Raw genomic sequence first — 19,981 nt, 5'->3', positions numbered from 1 at the left:
CTGGAACGTAACCCCCGCAATAAACGGGCTACTGTAAACCCTTTTTAGAAACCATTTCGGTAAGAAGGATGGATGAACTTCCAGTGTTCTCCTGATGGGAAAGTGTAGAACCAGGGTTTCTCAATGGGTCATGTTCTTAGTGATGCTGTCCTTCATTTGAAACATTCTTATGAAGCAAGAATGAATGAAGATTTTTTTTTCACCACCAAATAACAGTGGAAACCAGACACTGGGAACCATTGGACAAAAGAAAAGGACACCCAAATATAATTTAAAAAAAATTTTAATTGAGCTTGAAACAACTAAATTGTCACAATTACCTTCAAATTTCACAAACTCTAAACATAAAGCATCTGTAACCAACTGGACTTAGAATCAAACGCTTAATAAAGCTGGAAATAAAATGGGACCGCTCGCGTTTTGGGCTGCAGAGCACCTTCCTCAAACCAAGACAAAAGGAAGAGTTTGAATTGCTTAAAACGAGACTGATGGGCAAATCCACATTGGGAACGTCGTCATGTGCAACAAACGGTATCATTTCTTGTTGAGAGGAAGGCAGAGCGAAGCGTAAATTTGGGCTCACAGAACAGTAGAATGGGAAACATTTTTACGAGCGAGTTTGTGGGGGCGGGTCTAAGTTAGTACTCATCTCCAGTTGTTGTCTCCATCTTGTAGCCATTCTCACCAGAAGCATATTCATCGGGCACAGACTGCTGGTCCGTCATTCCATCTTGACTGTACTCCTCCATGTTGGGCGCTTCTTCTCCCTCCTCGTTGGCCATTTCATCTTGAGGGCCCATGTCTTCTCGCAAGGAGCTGTGACGCTCCTCCCTGCGCTCACCCCTCTCTCGTTCTCCCCGCTCCCTCTTGTGATCCCTGTCCCGGTCCCGGTCCCTGTCCCCCCTACGCCTGTCTCTGTCCCTATGGCTGCGTCTGCGGTCCCTATCCTTTTCTCTGTCCCTGCGCTCCTCCGCACCCTCACCTGCTTCTCCGTCGGCTTCTTCTGGTACACGCTCGCCGCCCTCGGGGCCACCAGGGGCCCCTTCTCCCTGGCTGACATCCTCTCCTTCAGGCCCCTTGCCTCTCTCGCGCTCGCGCTTGCGATCCCGACTTCTGCTCCTCCTCTTCCGGTCCCGATCTCTACTCCTTTCTCTACTCCTGCTGTCTCCCCCAGGCGGTGCCACACGCTCGCGCTCCCTGTCTCGACGCCGACCACTAGCGGCAACATCCTCCCCTGGTGCCGGCTGCCTCTCTCGCTCCCTTTCGCGCTCGCGAGAACGGGTGCGGCGGCGGCGTTCGCGGGACCGGGACCTCCGACGCTCTCTCTCCTTGTCACGACTACGCTCCCTACGCTCTCCGCGATCACGGTCGCTATAAAGTAATCGAGACAAAAAAAAGTTAGTTCCACACGGACCTCAATTGTCACGCTGTGTTTGGATGATAAGAAAGCTCACCCTCCCAGGGGGCGATCATCGTAGCGAGATGCATCATCTCTGCCCGAGTGCTTGATGTTGACATCTGCACCACCTCTTCTGGTCCCTCCTAAACCTCCGCCTGAGTAAAACAAATGAATATAGTTACGGTAACCTGCCAAGTAATGATATTTGCTCAGTAAAAATGTCTGCTTGACCTAGTCTACGAGGGTGCCATCCTTTGACAGTGCGTCCTCGTTCAACATCCACCAGCACTCTCCTGCCATCGATCTTCTTCCCATCGGCGTGCTTGTAGGCGGCTGGAGAAGAGGAGAGGAGAGGCACGGGTCATATAAGAGTATGATGCATCACTGTAGCCAAGGAAACAAACGGTGCTTTAGCATACTGACCAGGAGCAGGTGAAGCCGAGAGGGCTGCTCTCTGGATAAAAGCCCAAGGATAATGGGAGTAGACTTCCTTCCACCCGATGAATGTTCAATATTCTTTTAACACCCACTTTTTAAGTTATTTCACTGCGACTAGCAGTGGTGTTATGCTATCTATTAAATTAAGTTCTGTACATGAGGGTCCATTTAAAAGACCGCTCAGTGCAGTGGCAAGTTTAGTGTCAAGAGTTTGTGCAGTAACTTCATCTCTTGTCGTCTTGTAGCACTTATTAGACTTACCAGGCTTGCTGGGGTAGCTGCCATTGTGGTTGTATATTACATCGTATTTACCACATCTTTAACAAGACCCCATCGTGCCACTGATGCAAACTACATACATATGCGTGTTGTTGTAAATGCTCAACGACAATAAAAATAAGTTCACACGCACGTACACGCCTGTTGTTAGGTAAAGCAGAGTTCTAACAGAATGGCGGCTGTTTCCTAATGTAGTTTGGTAAAGAACACTATTTTACATTATACAGGGCATGAGACTTTTGTGGAAGTTTCTATCTGACATGACCTTTTACCTCCTTACCATCCTCCTATGCAAGAGCAGCACAATGAAGAAACCAACAATAACACACTCATTCACAATGTGTCTCACACCTCACCGCATGATACCACACAAACGTTTGTTGATCCATCTTGCACAAGTGAAGAACTGACATTTGGATGCCTCTTCCTGTCTGCTACACTGGTCTGATGTGGCGAGGACCGACGACGCTACCATCTTGATGTTGAAGAACAAGGACTTACCAAAACCCCTCAGTTTGGCCATTTAGACAAAGACAGAATCTCACATCGACCTTATAACAGTCTCAAAAGCTCAGTCAGAGGGCCTTACCACCACCCCTCAACACCAGAATTCACTTCGTCGCAACACATCAATCAGGGGCCTTACCAGAACCCCTCCACTTCCGCTCTTCACAAGGGATGCCATTTAAATGCCATCCACTGACAGGGGCTTACCAAACCCCCACCAGTACTCCAAAAACTGACCAAAGGAAGAAAAGAAAAAAAAAAGCTGCCTAATAGGCAGGAGTTGCAACTCCATCCAATTCGTGGAGGCCAGTAATGCCATGCTCCTAACACTAACCACTACTGTGTCAGAGAATTTGCTTCAATCTGAAATGATTCACCCATTGTGTCTGAGCCTTATTCCAACAAGGGGAGAGAAAAAAAACAGTAGGGCCTGATGTACTTCTTTAATTCATTACTGTAATAAGGAACACCATGTGGCTAAATTTAACTACTTTGGATATGTCGTTAATAAATCATGTATAAATGGCCCCTGTATCAGAATTACCAAGAACATACATCTGCCTTTTCTATTAAAGCCATCTTAGCCTTAATTGCAGTAGTTCAATTGAAAAGTTCACTTACAAGAATATAAGATTGTTAACAGCGTCAAGTGCCTTAAACACCAACTTCCGATACATTTAAGATAAACATTGAATAAAATTGAAATCTTTCAGCGCTTTGATACGGACTTCACTAGTGGTACAGATCCTCCCAGAACAACCTTTGCAACTTTAGTGAATACAATATTTCATTCCTAAACAACCAACCAGCCAACATGGGTAAAAATGGGTATAACATTTACCCTCACTACAAATAATTGATATGATAGATGTATTCTTAGCTTTCAATGACGCCCTGTGCAAAGACTGCAGTCTTCCAAGCTGTCACTGGTTTGCCACAAACTTTGACAGTCGTGGGAAAGTTTAAAAAAAAAAAGTTAAAAAAAATAAAAACAAAACACGTTTTGGTTTTCTACCAGTATCATCTATAGAAAATAAAGCTCTGAGCGGCAACCAAAGGTGGCTTTAACTAAAAGGGCAGAGTGATTGGGTACCATTAAATACGCTAGTGTTTGGGGGTGCGTTCAATGGTCAAAGTCGTAAACAAAACTTTTTGGAAAGCGCCTGGGCCTTGCCAGTAAAAATGCTTTTCCCATTGAACGTAGCTCCTCTTCCCTATATAGGAGATGGAGGGTGGAAAGAAATCTTACCCATCATACAAACCCATTATACCAACCATACACTGAGCTGTGGTAGTAGGGTGTAGATGTATCATAACCATCATCATCTGCCAGCCAGCTCTGGCCAATAGCCATCACAGATTGGCGGCTGCAGTGGCAATGAGAATAACACACAATTAATATGATGTTGAACCCCGCCTCCCCACTCAATGTATCCCTTTGCTTGACTACATTGCTGTGATCAGCAACTCTGGTCTTGAAGAGCTGATGCCACCAACATCCTAGAATGATGTTACGGCGTAAGATGACAACACCCACTTGTCTAATCAGACAGTGTTGCGTTATCCATTGTGACATCAAAAACAAAATTGCTATTCAAACAGGCAAAATGGTGAAATTTAGATTCAATTATCTCACCATGACCAGGGTTGAAGACCACAAAAAAAAAGTGCCCACTCTAACGTAGGGGTTCCACAAAAATCAATAATATTTCCAGTAGATATCCCATTCAATGATGAGTGACTAGTCTAACCTCGTGCTTACCATTTCAGTCCAACCAGCAGAGTTGCCTTTCCACAGAGTTACATCACCTAACAGTTAAAAGACAACGTGCCCTTTGACAGGCAAAGAGGTTCAGGTTCACAGATGAGGCACACCTCTACCTTCTGGTCCACCCACTTTTCCCATGGTGCCCCACTGAATGAAGCAGTCCCCTCCTCAACCAAACCATCAGTCAACTGATGACACGCAACACAAACAGACACAAACACCACACAACCACGAGACTGTTTTCATCATGCAAAATGTGGATTATAATGCGCAAGAACCTCGGATTCTTCTTCTCCTGACTCTTTTGAAGTCCAATCCAAATTTGCAATTCATATGGGACTGATCCTCACCCGAACTATTAAAGATGGCAACCCACACTAAATGTTGAAGTTGGTGCCAATGGGAGAACCAACCACCCTGAATGTAGCTTGATGAAAATGCGATAAATGTTTTTGTGACCCTAACACTATATTTGTACTCACAGTGCATGTCACGCTCGTGCTCGTACTCAATGAAGGCATACCCACGAGGCTTCCCCGTCCTTTTGTTGTAGACGATGTAGATCTGCAAGCGACAGGCGCGCCATCAGTTATCGGCTGGCCACGATGAGATGATTACACACAAAAACCAATGCAATACTGCACGTACTCAGGTCTTTTGAAAACTAAGACATTTATATTGAATGGATCACAAAGTCCAACTTTAGGACTTTTAAGTATCTTCTTGTATACTTATTTAAGTTGGTGAATGATATCCTCCTGTGCTTGGCTTGACTAAAAACAACCCCAAAATGTGTCCATACCTGTGGACAGAAAGGTGCCATTTGGCATGTGATCTCCCAAACTACGCTCATCTCATATTCCTGCATTATGATTGGATCGTCTGATCAAAACCACCATTTTGTCATCTTTCATCCAACTTGCATGTGCTACGGAGCGCTAAATTGCAGTTGAGACTTCACATGCGCCTGCTACTTGCTCATTTCTAATTGAAACGTTTTTATTCGCAAATCCCCTGACTATATAGACGCACCCAGAGGCGACCTCACACTCTTTTTAATTCAACTGTATTCTTCTAAAGAGCTGTAAAAGCTGCTGAGCAGTACAATGGGCTACTTACAGTACAGTAGCTACATGTGAATATAATTTTCATACTAATGAACGTGTTTATTGAAGCATCACTATTAAAATATCTGTTATCGGCTCTGTGCTAAAGCTGCCTGCACTACATTCAAATTGAGATCAGAGCATATGAAACATAAGCTTGTCTAATGACAATATGACAATTGTCCAGACTCAGTGCTTCTAAATAAATAAACCCGTCTAAGTGATTTAATTTAAAAGGTCTATATTATGGCTATTTAGACCTCCAAAGAGTGACGGTCTAACAAGGACTTAGTATAAAAGTGTCAATTTCGTGTTAAAAAAATAAAATACATTTTTAAAATTTTAAAACCTTGGTTTTGTCTTTGTCATACTAGTGTCCAGAAAACACTGAGGTGTCTTGGCGAAGAAACGACACCTTACCTCAGCCTGAATCTGAAATTTTGCCTTTTGCCATACACACATCTGAGCATGTCTAGTAGACACGTGAGCAACAATAGGTAAACTTACCCGCTTAATGGGGCCATAGACTTCAAACTCACGGCGAAGCTTGGATTCTGTAGTATCGTAGTTCTAGGGCAAAGAAAATATTGATCGATATTAACAGGTGAGAGGAATCGTTCTAGTGGCTGAAATCAAAGTGCTGATGTAGAGGCTTTAAAATACTCACCACTCTTGCAACAAACAACGTCTTGAAGGCATCCCCTTGTGCATTTGGGTCATTATGAGGGTCCCCTGAAATAATGCAGATAGGAAGATTTGTTCAAGCCCAAGAAGCAAAATCAGCTCAAATAATATAATAGTTTGTCATTGAAGAAACGTACAGAGTTTCAGTTCAGTCTCCACCACCGTTTGTCTCCTTTCAATTTTCTCTCTCCTCTGCGAATGAAACAAATTGCATTAAATGGGTGATAGTGATCATCAGCGATTTCTGTTACAAGGGCAACACACATACAAATGAAAAGATCGATTGAGCATCGTAGTCCAACCGTGTGCAGGAGGACACTTATCTGCTGGAAAACTTAAGAACTACATTGTTTAAGTAGACAGAGAGCGTATTCAGTACTTCGAATGAAAACTCAAAGCTACAAAACAGCTTGTTGATCTAGAGCAGGGGTGTCCAAACCTTTTCCTTCAAGGGCTGCATACAGAAAAATCTAGCGATGCAAGGGCCACTTTGACATTCATCAACTTTGCTAAACACTAAAACCATTCCATCAAGCGATTATTGGTTTTATTTATTTTGAGAAACTGCTACATCACAGCTTTCTGTTCAAGGTGACAAAGCAAATCTTCCCCCCCGCCCCCATGATTATGGGGTGGCTCTCAGCCCTGTATCCCACTAGAATAGATCTGCCCCGGCCCTGAGCAGAGCCTCCATTCTCGAAACCAAAACAAGTCCAATCTGTAATAAACTGACAATCTTTATATCAATGTTTACTCAGTGATCATTAATCAATCATTGATATGTTTGTTCACAAAACTAGACCTAGACACAGAGCATTAAGTGGAAAATATTTTCACTTCTGAAAATGAATGATTTTATTCCTGAGGCATTGGGGGGGGGGAAACTTTTCTATTTTAGATGTAAATAGTTCCTCTGCATAGCAAGAAAAACTATATAAAACCAAACTATGCTGTCTGCTTTTTGTGCATGCATTGTTGGGATGGTGCTGATCATGTATTGTAAATCAGGCACCTTGTTGGGCTGCTGAGGGGTTCTTGGAAAAGTGTTGAGTTCGTTTGCGACTTTTTTTTTTGTTTACACAATTATTATTGCACGATTATTTTCTGATACAGAAATATAAAACAATATGTCAAACGGGAGACAAGGGGCCGCACTCCGCCCATTGCTAGGTAAAAAGTGTCATTTCTGGTCCCTCATTTTCAGTGCAGGAATGTTGCCAGTAGACACAAACTAAAAGAACAAATGTGTAAAAGTCCAGAAAGATGTTAGAGGAACTTATTGGATTAATCAGCGTTGCCATTGCCCCGTATAAGGGCTTCGGTGTAAATGACTTCTCATTTAAAAAAAAAAAAAGCTCTTATCACCCCCATGCATTACTTTTTATATCAGTGAGGTAGAAGGCATTAATTAGTCTTAGAATGTTTCTTAAATCCTAAACTCACCTTTCTCTCTAACCGTTCTTCACGGGTCTCTGCCCTTGTGGGTGGAGGGGCATCTCTAGGATCCTGATCACAAAAGGCAACAAATATGTCATTTGCTTCCAAACTGAATTTAAGAAGAACTACACCGTCATAAGTGATGCGCTTTAAACCTCAAAGTGCCTGATAAACGGGGCGATGCCACAGTAAGGTTGGTTGTGGTGCTTCTCGTGCGGCAACTTCTCCAGTTGAGGCAGAAAGGGGATTGGGTCCCGCGGGGCAAAGAGGGCCAAAAGGTTCGGGGGTAAAAACTGCGTCATTTTTCACCTAAACAGACAAATAATGTGTTAAGCTTATGGTTCGAAAAACAAGAACCGCCAGTGAATTTCAGGTCAACGGTGAACACAAAGACAGACATGGCAGCTAACTTCACGTGCTAATTAGCACGTCCCTCGCGGCTCACTTCCAAGAGGCGGCCTGATTAAAGCCGCGTTCGTGTTTTTACCAATCATCTTTACTCAATAAACACTACAAGACATTATAAACAAATGTAGTCGGTAATGCAGCTCTTCAGATTCGTCCGCTCGGTACTCGAATTGATTCGTGTTAGCCACTAAGCTAGCTAGGCTACGAAGAAACACAGGGGTATTCTCACCTTCACTCATCCAACGTCCAAAGACAAATTACACCATCGAATTTAAGTGGAGCCGTTCTATACATACAGGCCTGGTGGGCTCACTTGTTATGGTTTCCGTGTATGCACGTTAAGAAAATCCTACCGACTTAACCGAAACGCAGTGCGTCAACTAGTACAATGCGGATGTTCGCAACCTCTGTAAACTTAAAATGGCGGGAGGCCGTCAACTCTGCACGACCGTCGTAAAAGGAGGAGAGTCGAGGGGTGAGTGGTGAGTGGTGCGTGCGTGCGTGCGGTTGGTTTCACAAAGTGGATAACTGAGTGATGATACGATGTCGTCGCAACATTCGCCAGCCTACGACAACAATAATGCCACAATATCATCAATCTATTGGAAGAAAACCAGCTTCTAGATAATACTGAAATTAAATACACCTCATATTTCCATACTGGCTGACATAAGTGATTTGTCCAATTTACTCTCTCTCTATGCATATAGTATATACACCTATGCATATATAGAGAACAAACACATTTGTACATATAGTGTGTGTGGAGAAGGGGAGAGAGAGCGAGAGAGAGAAGCTAAATTAACAAAGGAATGCTATTTTCCAAAGTATTACATAAAAACAAAATTGACAAAACTTAAGACCAAGACAGTTAACTGTATTTGGCCAATATAACCTAACCGCTTATCAGTAATGTATGTATGTTGTATGTGTACGTTTAATCTAAAACGTGGATACACACACAAGGAATAGGCAGGTGGTGGTACGTAACTAAGTACAAATACTTCACTGTAATTATGTAGAATTTTCAGGTTATCTGTAATGTACTTCAGTATTTTCTTCTTCTTTTTTTTGCTGAAAATGACTACATATGAACCATATCTGTACGGTCTCATGACCTTTTCACAATCTGCTGTTACTTTTCCCTTTTGGGAATGTAGATTCAGATTCGCAGGAACTCCCCGTCCGTGGTTTACAAATATTGTTAAGTCCCAAAATGTTTCATGGCAAATGCATTGTCTTGTGCCAGCCTAAACACCACAAGCGCCTGGCGTCCAAATATCCTCCATCGAATCTGGAAAAAAACTGTATGGTCTATTTTTGATCATTTACTGGTTTTGCACTTTTTGTTAATCAGTTGGCAACGTAAACCAAGATATGGGAGGAATATGTAAAGGAAATATGATAGAAGTATAGTTCTGGTATGTACTGTACAGCATATATTGATGAGTACTTAGTAGTGTATTACATCCTGCATATGGGACAGATAAAAATAAAAAAAAATGTACTCCATTTATTTGTACAATCCATGTGTCGTATTAATTGATTGCATTTTTAAGGTTTTGGGATTTTATTGGGATACATGGGATCCATAGAATCTTTTCTACATGACCTGTTTTCTAAAGACCTATTTTAATGTTGGACATATTTACAGTGAAATCACACAAGATGCATAAAACAGTAGGCTACACAATAATAATAATTAAAAAAAACACCAACACAAAATAGTGGATGTTCACAACAACCAAAGGCAGAGAGTCGGATAACATTTTAAAAAGTCCCGCCCTGTTCCCTGTCATCCCTATCTTCTTCATCCATTCTGCGTCCATGTTTTCGGAAGTACTTGTAGCGCTGGACGTATAGCTTCACAAGGTTGCTGACCTTGACCGGGTTGATTTCGCCAGTACGACTGTGACAGATCTGAAACGATGACACGAGCATTAATGTCCTGCCTCAGTTCAGGGACATTTGCTCTTCAATTTGTACACGAGGTTTACAGTAAGAATGTGTGCATTCTAAAACAATGTCATCTAGGCCAGTTTACTTGCCTTTTGTAACTGAACTACACTGTACAATTTCTGCAGTCTTATAAGATGAAGGCAAGCCACATTGCACACGGTGAAATGTGTGGACCATCAACTCTGTATGTTCACACTATGCGATAAAGCATGTATTAAATATTGGCTGCAACCGAGCGAATATCATGCGCTAAACGCAGTGTCAAAAATCATTGTTTTTATTCATATGAAGAAAAATCCCCAGGTTGTTGTCATGGTGCTGGTTAGCTAAAATGTAACTCTTGTGGTGTTCATGTGCATCGAAAAGAAAAAAGGAGGAAAGTGAAAACGGGGCTGTCAATGTTAAAAACACAGCTGGAGGTGAGTCACATTCTTCACACCTTTACACACACATACTTCGCGTTAGCTAGCGAGTATGACCGCAGCGCACCTTATTGCAAATAGAACGGTCACAAATTATTACAAGGCTTCCAAAGGACTAAATCATTTTATAAAGAAAAAAACATTTTGGGGGGTAATTTGCACCAACCAGGCAAGCACAGTCTGCATTGTTGCCCACTTTTACTTTCGTTTTGGTTCATAGGCACGCAAAAGTCTTTTTATGTTTCTCTCTCTCTCTCATTCACTCTAGAGCAGAAAGTAGCGTCTAAAACAATGGCAACCGCAGAAGAAGGCTGCTAGGTTTTTTTGTAACCTTGGCCAGATCTTTGCCTTGCCACAATTCTGTCTCTGAGCTCTTCAGACAGTTCCTTTGACCTCGTGATTCTCATTTGCTCTGACATGCACTGTGAGCTGTAAGGTCTTATATAGACAGGGGTGTAGCTTTCCTAATCAAGTCCAATCAGTACAACCAAACAGCTGGATTCCAAGGAAGGATGATCAGAAGAAATAGACAGCACCCGAGTTCAATATATGAGTGGCACAGCAAAGGGGCTGAATACTTCTGGCTGTGTGTTATTTCAGTTTTTCTTTTTTAATAAATCTGCAAAAATGTCAACAATTCTGTCAATATTGGGTGCTGTGTGTACATTCATGAGAAAAAGAAAAAAAAAAAAAAAAAAAAAAAGATTTTAGCGCATGGCTGCAATATAACAAAGAGTGAAAAATGTAAGGGGGTCCTTTCCGTACCCACTGTATGTATACTTTGTATGGCTTGGCGGCGGTAACCTGTAACATTGTGTGACGAGAGGTGTGTTGCTGTGCGGCTGACCTTGTGAACAGCTTTTCTGAGGATATCTTTGTATTCATCCTTGTTGATGTCTTTGCGCTGATAGTAAGGTTTGATCGCAAGCTTCACCTCTTCCACTGCCCGCTCCTGGGTGTGGAGCTTCTTCAGGTACTGTGCATTTCATCAAAAAAGGCATTAATAAACAAAACAAAAAAATCATAATAACGAAATTCAAAAATTGTTTTACGAATACAATTAAAAGGGATAGGTAGGACATAAAACCAAATGCAAGTTCCCTTGTGAGTAAGTGACCGAACATGGTCCAAAGGAGGTAATCTTGGAGTTAAGATTTTGTTGAGAGTTTGTTGCTCATGCACAAGAGAAGGCGAGAGAAGTGGCGAGGCACTTGCTAGTCTCTCTTTTTGAAGACAAACTAACCAAATGATGTACTTGTTTTGACATTGGTTGACAAGATTGTCCTTCATTTGCACCCAAAACTACAGAGCTAACACCCAAAAAGTTCTCAATGCTCACTATGCTAAAAGATGGCAAAGATATTTTCCTTTAATATGAAACTCGGAGCTGAAAGACTGAAACTAAAGTGCCAAACATTGCTGACTTGAGTATTTGTTTTTTTTACGGAGTGTGAGACGCTTTGTCCCGCCGACACTCAACACCGAACATAGCAGATGTACTACAAGGGAAGCGGGGTCAAATTTGGTACAGTCTTTGTGTTCACCAAGATCGTAAGTTTGTATTTTCCAATTTCATGTTTAAGCCCATATTTTGCAGGTTATAGAAATTATAGAGTTCTTTTAAGTACAGGCTGCACATAACATTTGTGACAGGTAAAGTGAGTCACGGAGATATTGTCCATAAATAGTAGTTTACGTTCTGTACTGTAAAGGGATGTGATGGAAATGTAATAAATAGTCCAAAGAGTTGAGTGTCTTTCATAAACAGGACAAACGTTTGTGACAGGATAATGACCTTTAACTTTACCTTGTCAGGGTCTTTACTTTCATTGTCCCAAAAAGTGTCCCCAGAGCTCCCTGCAAATCCCGGCAGCCCAACAGGAATGACAGGCGGGGGCGTCTGTGCGCATCCACCACCGACGGAGGGGTGCAGGTGAGAGGGCGGCGTTTTGGTGCAGCCGACTAATGGCAGGGAGCTTTGGAGGATGAACTGTGCTGGGCTCAATCCAGGCGGCGGGGGGAGATTGGGAGGGGGAGGCGGGATCTGGGAGGAGGCGGCCGACGGAGCCTGAGACTGGCTCTGGTTTGCTTGCGAGAGGATCTGCATTTGAGACAGCAGATCAGTAAGTGACAACACTGTTTGGAAAATGACATTCCCAGTGTGATTGAAATTAGTCTTATTATTGATGTTAACACATTGGCTGAATTAAATAGAAGAACAAATAGGTCGATCAACGAACTAGAAAAAGGGACCACTCCACATATTCGACTACCCTGGTGACTTCTGACAATACTACAGACTATAATAGTGTTGCTGTGGTAACATAAGAAGTACATGAACAGTAGTTTGAAAAATTGATTTTGTGGTAGTGGGTAAGTGATTTGCTCTAAGAAATGTCTGGACATCATGTCTGGAGTGTGACGAAAGTAACGTGGCGACGACACATACTTCAAGGCTCTGGTTTCTTTTTATTCCATGTAAAGGGCTGGAGCACAGGCTTAAGATGCTCAGTTTTCCTCTCACCTGGCTGGTCGCTTGGATGAACTCTTGTGCTTTTGCTCTGCTGGCAATATTTGCCTCCTCCATTTTGAAGAGTAGGGCAGTTACTAAGAGGATGCATGAAAAGAGGATTTATGGTTGCAAGTTGGAAGAAACAGTTGACTTAACAGAGCCATTCAATGCTGTCCCCACCAGGCACTTAAAAAAAATAAAAATAAAAATGTAAAAAATAAAATCCGTCCATATTAGAATGCAAAAAGATACTACTGGCTCGCTTAGGGAAGTCAAAGGTGAACGCTTTGTAAAGGACAAGCGTGAAAAGAAACAAACGAAGCCCACAATTTTTTTTTTACTTTTTTCACAGGGTTCGAGATTTTATACAAATGTATTTGAACGACAAAAATGTCCCGTGTGACTACACTGTGCTTTGTTGACTTCATCAAAAGGAATGAGGTGTGACCGTTTCCCCCCAAAAACACGGCAAACCTCTGTCAATCGATGCCGTAAACTCACATGCAAGAACCCCTCCAGTTGTGCAGTCCACCCCTGTCTGGAGACTCCATGGGAGGACAGGAGCTGTCGGAGGAGGCGGTGGAGGAGGCTTACTGGCAGATGACGAGGACACCGAGGAGGAAGAGGGGTCTGACGAGGACAAAGGCAGAGAAAGGGAACCGAGACCACCGCCTACCGACGATGAGGACGAAGGAGGTGAGGCCGCAGATTTGGGTGCATTGTCTGAAGTGGGCTGCACGGTGGTGGGCGTGGACCCCTGGGGCACAGATGGGCTGGGTGGACTGGACGGCGGGAGTGTGGGGCTGGTCTGAGTCGGGCAGTCGTCAGCTAGGAAAGAAGCCTCTGGAGTCTTGCAGCTGCTGTCCACAGTCTGAGAGTCTGGCGAAGACTCCCTGGTGTCCCGTAGGGGAGCCACAGATGGCGGGGGGCTACGGGGGGGTGAGGAGGAGGGCGGCAGCACACTTGTGAAGGAGGATGAGGAGGAAGAGGACGACGACGAACAAGGAGCGGGGCCGGCTTGGCCAGAGTGCGGACTGCTGGGCTTCATCCCGTCTCCAGCTGCGGAAAGAACTTCTTGAGAGGCTCCACTCCAGCCTTCAGATGCGGCTTTTGATTGGCTCCCATCTCCAGTGGCCATGTCTGATGCCACAACCTTTTCCCTGACTTTCTTGGCCAAGCGACGGCGGCGCTTGGTCGCTAATGTTGATGAGGAGGAGGAGGTGGAGGAAGAAGTGGACGTGATCGAGCCAGGCTTTGTTTTCTTAGATTTCATACCCACGGGACTGGTTAAAGAGGGCGGCGGTGCTGCGAGGCTGTTTCGCTTGCCCATACTTGCCAGATCTTTATTGCGGACTCCCACTGAGAGAGGCTCAGTGCACGGTTTTAGGAACGGCGACCTGCTCTCATTATCTCTACAGAAGACGACAGCAATTGAACCACCCACCACAGATCCTCCGGAACCTCCTCCGGTCCCTCCGGGACCAAGGAGGTCCATACCCAATTTACCAGAGCCGACTGATGTCCCGGTGGTGCTGCTCACACCCTCCCGTACCATGACTGACACTTTGGACTGAAGTTTGCCTTTCCGACTGCCGCTCTCTTTTTTGGATCTGCTGGAGCGACCCAAATCCTTTTTGCTGTCGTTGTCCCACACTTTTTCTTTGCCCACCTTCCTGGTTCGCTTGGCTAAAGTAAGGCCAGTTGAGACATGGGCAGAATCAGAAGTGACTGACAGAGAGGATAGGCATTTGCTTTTGGTTTTATTGGAAGAGGAGGAGGATGACTGAGTCAATTTCTTTGAGGTGCGAACTTTCTTTTTTGGGTGATGTCGCTCAGTCTTTGGGGTTGTTTTAGATTTGGGACTGGGGACGGGTGGGTCCAGGGGCAGTGCTGGCGGAGGTGTATCTTCCAAGGATGGGTAGTCCGAGTCCAAAGCCTCGCCATCTAAAGACAACACATCTATCTCGAGTTTATCGGAATAGCGATCTGACTCATAGCTGTGATACCGCGGAGGAGACGGCGACTGCGATCGGCTGTGACAAGTTCCCCGCTCCATCTTTTCTCCACCCGAGTGCCACCTTCTCTTTTTTTTCCTCTTGTGGGGCACGTCTAGGTCCTGTACAATCCGGCACGGAGAGGCTTGGGTGAGTATAGGAGAGCCAGGTACAGTGGTGGTGGTTGTGGTGGTGGTGACCGTGATGGTTCGCTTGATGGCGAAGAGGTCAGAACCATTCAGGTCCTGAATAGATGGCGGGACAACAGGGCGCCCGTCCCGACGACGTTCCCTCACGTGCTCTCGGGCTCTTTCACTCTCTCTTCTCTCCGTGCTGCTTCTTGGCCTCTTTGAAATGTCCCGCTCTCTACTGCTTGAATGAAATATTCCCTTCCTTTTCCCCTCCTCCTTTCTTGAGCTGGAACGTCTCTCTCTCTCATTTCTTCTCTGGCTAATGGTGCGCCTTTGTTCACTCTCTCTCTGCCTGTCTCGCTCCAGTTTTCTCTCTCTGTCTCTTCCTCGTTCTCTCTCTCGCTCCCTTTCCCTCTCTCTGTGGCATTCCACAGAGGGGCTAGCGATGGAGTGTCGACTGTGGCCCTCTCGTCTCGAGGAGTTGCGTGAAAGCGAAGCCTCCGGGCTGCTGTGATGTGTTTTTTTCCTCTTCTGACTACTACTTCTGCTGGTTCTCCGACTTCTAACCTCCTTATCAGTCCTGTCCCCTAGCTTCTTTTCTCTGCTCCTTTCCCGACCTCCCTCCTTGTCTTTCTTTCTCTTCTTTCGTTTCTCATCCTTCTCCTTAGCCTTCCTATCCTTGCTTCTCTGTCTGTTCTGATCCTTGGAAACTTTGGAGGGCTTGCGATTTGTGCTTCCTTTCTCAGCAGCGTGCGCGAGAGGGGACGAAGGTATCGACTGTACGGGAGGAGAAGGGGGAGGTGGTGGCTGAGACGAGAGAGGGGATGTACCAGGAAAGGCGAGATATCTTTCCTTCCTCTTGCTGACCAGTTTCCTTCTCAGATCCTCCAATCCCACCACAGGCTCGTCGTCTGGCTCCCTGTCCACCTCCCAGTTGCCATCGGCGCATACAGACACAAACCCATCCCCGTCCAGCACACGGAGGATACGCTCTGGTTTTGGATCAAAGAAGGTGATCTTGGGAGAGTTCAAGCAGAGACTTTCTCCTGCTGTTCTCTTGCTGCCAACATCTCTCTCAATGGCGACAACAATCTCCCCCTCTTCAATCTCAGAATGGTCAGAGTCAGCCCTCTCTCGTTTAACTCGAGCTTTGGTAGTGCTGTAGTCAACTCGCCTTCGATGAGAGAGCTGGGTAGTCAACGGAGGGCTCGGTGGGTCACTGAAAATGTCAGTGGAGTCTGGAGGTACCTCTTCTTTCTCCTCAACAGTTTCTCTCGCCGTATTCGTTAGCTCGTCTGTTATTTTGCAATTTTCATCGTCATCATCTGAAGCTGGAGAACCAGTGGGCTCAAACGGGTCGTACTTCTCTCCATCTTCCTCAATCTTTCCATCCTTTTCCCCCTCAGTAGGATGGAAAGGATCATATATCTCCTTTTTTCTACCTTCTTCTTTATAATCAACAGCTGACTGTAATAAAGTGCGAGGGAAGGAATCGGCAAAGGAGGCTTTAGATGTGGAGAGGGATGACATCGCAAGGGAGACAGATGTGGAGGACACCCTAACCATTTCTGACCCGCGATTCTGACCTTTAACATGGTTCTGAAAAACCGATGAGTTGACACGGGGAGAAGACGAGGTAGAACTGGGTGAAGACCGATCAGATGATGGAGATGACCGAGACAAGGAGGGTGAGCGACGCGGGGGGCTTCTGGCAAACTCTCTTTGGGCAGTGGGTGAGGAGGAGGCGGCGTGCCTCCGTTTGAGGCCTGATGCTGATGTCAGGTCCATAACACAGGACAGATGGTTGTAAAAAGGTTGGTCAGCTGGAACTAGAAGTTGGAAGCTAAAGGAAAGGACACTGAATAATTGGAACCCACGAAGCAACCTGGCAGAGAGGAGAGAGCGATGTAGTCTTGATTCAAAATTGCACAAATAACATTGAATGAAAATGGAGGACATGATGCTAGAGTGAAGATGAGAATTGAGATTAGGGACAGATAGATAAGGGATGGGCATTTCCTTGATCGACTATGGCTCTCGACTTGTGCAATGACAATAGTCATTTTAATTACTATTGTTAATAGATGCATTTAGTGCGCAAAAAATGTTGCCCGGTGGAGTTGCCAAAGAGGTCTTGTTTGATGCATCTCACTTACTCACAGATTGTTGCTGCCGTGTTGTAGTACTAGTACTTCGCAAGTTGCAGCCAATTAGTGCACTCCCTGTTTCCCGCATTTGTTTCAAGAAGCTCATCTTTAGATTACGATTCCATAGTTCATGGATGTTTCATAATATAAAGGTAGTCAGGCGCTTGGGGGAAAAAAAAAAAAAAAAAAAAGAAGATTTTCTTCATAACGTTGTTGCAAACTGCTGCGACAATTCTTTGAGAATGAAAAGAAAACCAATAGGTCACCAGTAATATTTTTAATGGTAACTATTGGTTTATCTTAACATTTTATTCCCCGTCAATGGTGTTTTTCCCTCAATCACATTTGACATGCACATAATCGGTGCATATAAATGTACATAATCAGTGCGTATACTTAAAGGGGCTCTCAGCAGATATCCGTGTTTTGTTTCTAAATACATTAGATATAGTTGAATTGTTGAGATCTAGCTTAAGCATCTTTTTCACCATTTGAATTGACACGACAGGGCTGGGGCGTAGACTTCCTAGTGCGAGTTCCCTCCCCCACTATACAAGTACAAAGTGACGTCATTTTGTTTGGCTGCTCAGTTGAGTGTCAGCTGTGCTTAGCTTCCACAACAAGCCCCATTTGTCACTCCAGCGTGCAGTTAGCAAGCTAACGACGGCTATAACCCGAAAATGGGTCTTGGCTGGATGCCTCAATTTACACAAAGGCTGAGTGACATTTTTTTTAAGCTTTGAAAAAATAATGACATAAAAAAAGCGATGGATTGACTTTTTGAAGACACGCGGACGGTGAGCTGAACATCAACACTACCACCAGCCGAGACTGCAGTGAGCATTTGACGACGGATAGTTTTGTAAACTTTCACCTGAGACAACATGGCTTCATGGGTAACTTGATACTAGCGAATGGGACAGTGCCAACTGTTTAACTACCCGGGCCTCCTCCTAATACTGTCGTCAGGTGCCGTTTTCGGCTGTGACATTTTGTCACCGACAACGAGCGCAAGTTGACTTGTCTGCTTATTTTTATGAACGAAGTCCACAATAACCACTCAATTTTGAAGTTGAGCCTCCTCATGTGATTTTCCATCGTACAAGCTATCACCCCCTCATTATGTTTGGCGCATCCATCAGACACGCCCACAGCGTCTGAGAGCTAACCCTTATTATTCAAGTTTTGAAACCTGATTTTAGAGACTTTGCAATTTTTATTTATTGATTGTTTGGCAGGCTTGTTAACATTACTCTTCTCTGTGTTGTGTCAAATTTACATGCCATTTTTGGGCCTGCATAGTGCCACTTTAATAAGAATATTGCTACTGTTGGCATCTTAATTTACCTCATAAGATGAATAAAGTATATCTGTCTCCTTATCAATCCATACATTCATCAGTCACACACCGTGTCAGGTTTATCGTTTACAGACAACATCATTTGGAGGAACACTACTAGATCGTTCCAAACAACCATTAAAGCAAGCTATTCGAACATGTTTGTTTATTCTCATTATTGTTTTTACGAAGACTGTTTCGGATGTCAAAACACATTGCAAGAGTGCTTTCGCCATTGGGCAGACGCAATAAATGAAAGGGCTTTGTTGTCATCTAAAATGACTTTGCTGCGTTTCCTCAGTCAAATGCTTGCAATACTCGTTATGGTTACCGCAATTGACTGAATATAGTCATGAATGCTGAGCGTTAATACGGTCAGTGTTTCTCACCAAAAAGGACAGAGCACTTTTTGTGTCGAGGCTTCTATCACGAACTTAGCCCACAACCAGGTATTCATCTAGCTAAGCTAATTTAGCTGAGAGGCTAGCTAGCAAAAGGTGGCAACTATGGGTTGTGTGCGCAAATTACCTTATGTCCTGCTATGTCCTCTTTAAGGTCCCAGCTTGCGCACTGCACATACCGATATCTGTTTTTAATCACATGAGATTCGATGGTCAAATTCAGCAAAGAGTGCTTTTATGTGGTTTTATGAGCGCAACAGCAGCCCAGCTCCATCAATCTCCGCCATTTTCCTCTCCCTCAAGCAGCACGACAAAGGATTATGGGAAACGTAGTTTTTTTTTAAACACAGGTTTTGAACAGTGACGCGAGTAAATCAATAAACTGTGATGAAATATACCGTCCCCTCCAAAAGTATTGGGACGGGAAGGTCACTTCCTTTGTTTTTGTTGTAGACTGAAGACTTTTGGGTTTCAAATCAGATGAATATGTGACAAAGGTTCAGAGTTCCAGACAAAATGGTTTTGTAGACTTCAGAATTCATTCTTCTGCTACCATCGTGAGTTACATCTTCAGTCAAGACTAGTGAGCCTGTTCCAGAAGCAGCCATGCAAGCCCAAGCCATGACATTACCTCCACCATGCTTCACAGATGAGCTTGTGTGTTTTGGATCATAAGCAGATCCTTTCCTTCTCCATACTTTGGCTTTTCCATCACTTTGGTAGAGCTAAATCTTGGTCTCATCAATCCATAAAACTTTGTTCCAAAACGCTTGTGGCTCATCTCTGTACAAAATCCAATCTGGCCTTCCGATTCTTTTTGCATCTTGTGGTATGGCCTGTATATTTCTTCTCTCTAAGTCTTCAAACAGTGGATTGTGATACCTTCACCCCTGCCCTGTGGAGGTTTGGCAGTGATGTCACTGACTGTAGAGTTTGGGTATTTCTTCACAGCTCTCACATTTCTGTCATCACCTGCTGTTGATACCCTTGGCCGACCTGTCCGATCTCTGTTGCCCAGCACATCGGTTCGTTTCTTTCTTTTTCAGGACA

The 19,981-nt window shown here is 44.2% G+C and overlaps 2 protein-coding genes across 2 annotated transcripts; both read right to left on the bottom strand.

The window, feature by feature from the left end:
• Positions 1-265: 265 nt before the first annotated feature.
• Positions 266-8,454, bottom strand: snrnp70 (small nuclear ribonucleoprotein 70 (U1)). Its single transcript, XM_061748304.1, has 10 exons — positions 8,256-8,454; positions 7,774-7,927; positions 7,625-7,687; positions 6,319-6,373; positions 6,165-6,229; positions 6,005-6,067; positions 4,874-4,955; positions 1,631-1,732; positions 1,455-1,554; positions 266-1,371 (listed from the first exon to the last, which is right to left on the bottom strand). Exons 2-10 carry the CDS (start codon positions 7,918-7,920, stop codon positions 639-641), a joined length of 1,410 nt encoding a protein of 469 aa, XP_061604288.1. The 5' UTR covers positions 7,921-7,927; positions 8,256-8,454; the 3' UTR covers positions 266-638.
• A 1,065-nt stretch (positions 8,455-9,519) lies between these two features.
• Positions 9,520-19,241, bottom strand: scaf1 (SR-related CTD-associated factor 1). The gene is made up of 6 exons (XM_061748295.1): positions 19,059-19,241; positions 13,421-16,929; positions 12,932-13,014; positions 12,215-12,508; positions 11,255-11,383; positions 9,520-9,946 (listed from the first exon to the last, which is right to left on the bottom strand). The coding sequence occupies exons 2-6, from the start codon at positions 16,830-16,832 to the stop codon at positions 9,797-9,799; spliced, it is 4,068 nt and encodes a 1,355-aa protein (XP_061604279.1). The 5' UTR covers positions 16,833-16,929; positions 19,059-19,241; the 3' UTR covers positions 9,520-9,796.
• Positions 19,242-19,981: the final 740 nt, after the last annotated feature.

This window comes from Phyllopteryx taeniolatus, chromosome 16 (genome assembly GCF_024500385.1).
Source record: "Phyllopteryx taeniolatus isolate TA_2022b chromosome 16, UOR_Ptae_1.2, whole genome shotgun sequence".
In the NCBI taxonomy this organism is placed as follows: domain Eukaryota; kingdom Metazoa; phylum Chordata; class Actinopteri; order Syngnathiformes; family Syngnathidae; genus Phyllopteryx; species Phyllopteryx taeniolatus.
The sequence above is the reverse complement of the archived record's forward strand: the minus strand, read 5'-3'. Positions and strand labels throughout refer to the sequence as shown.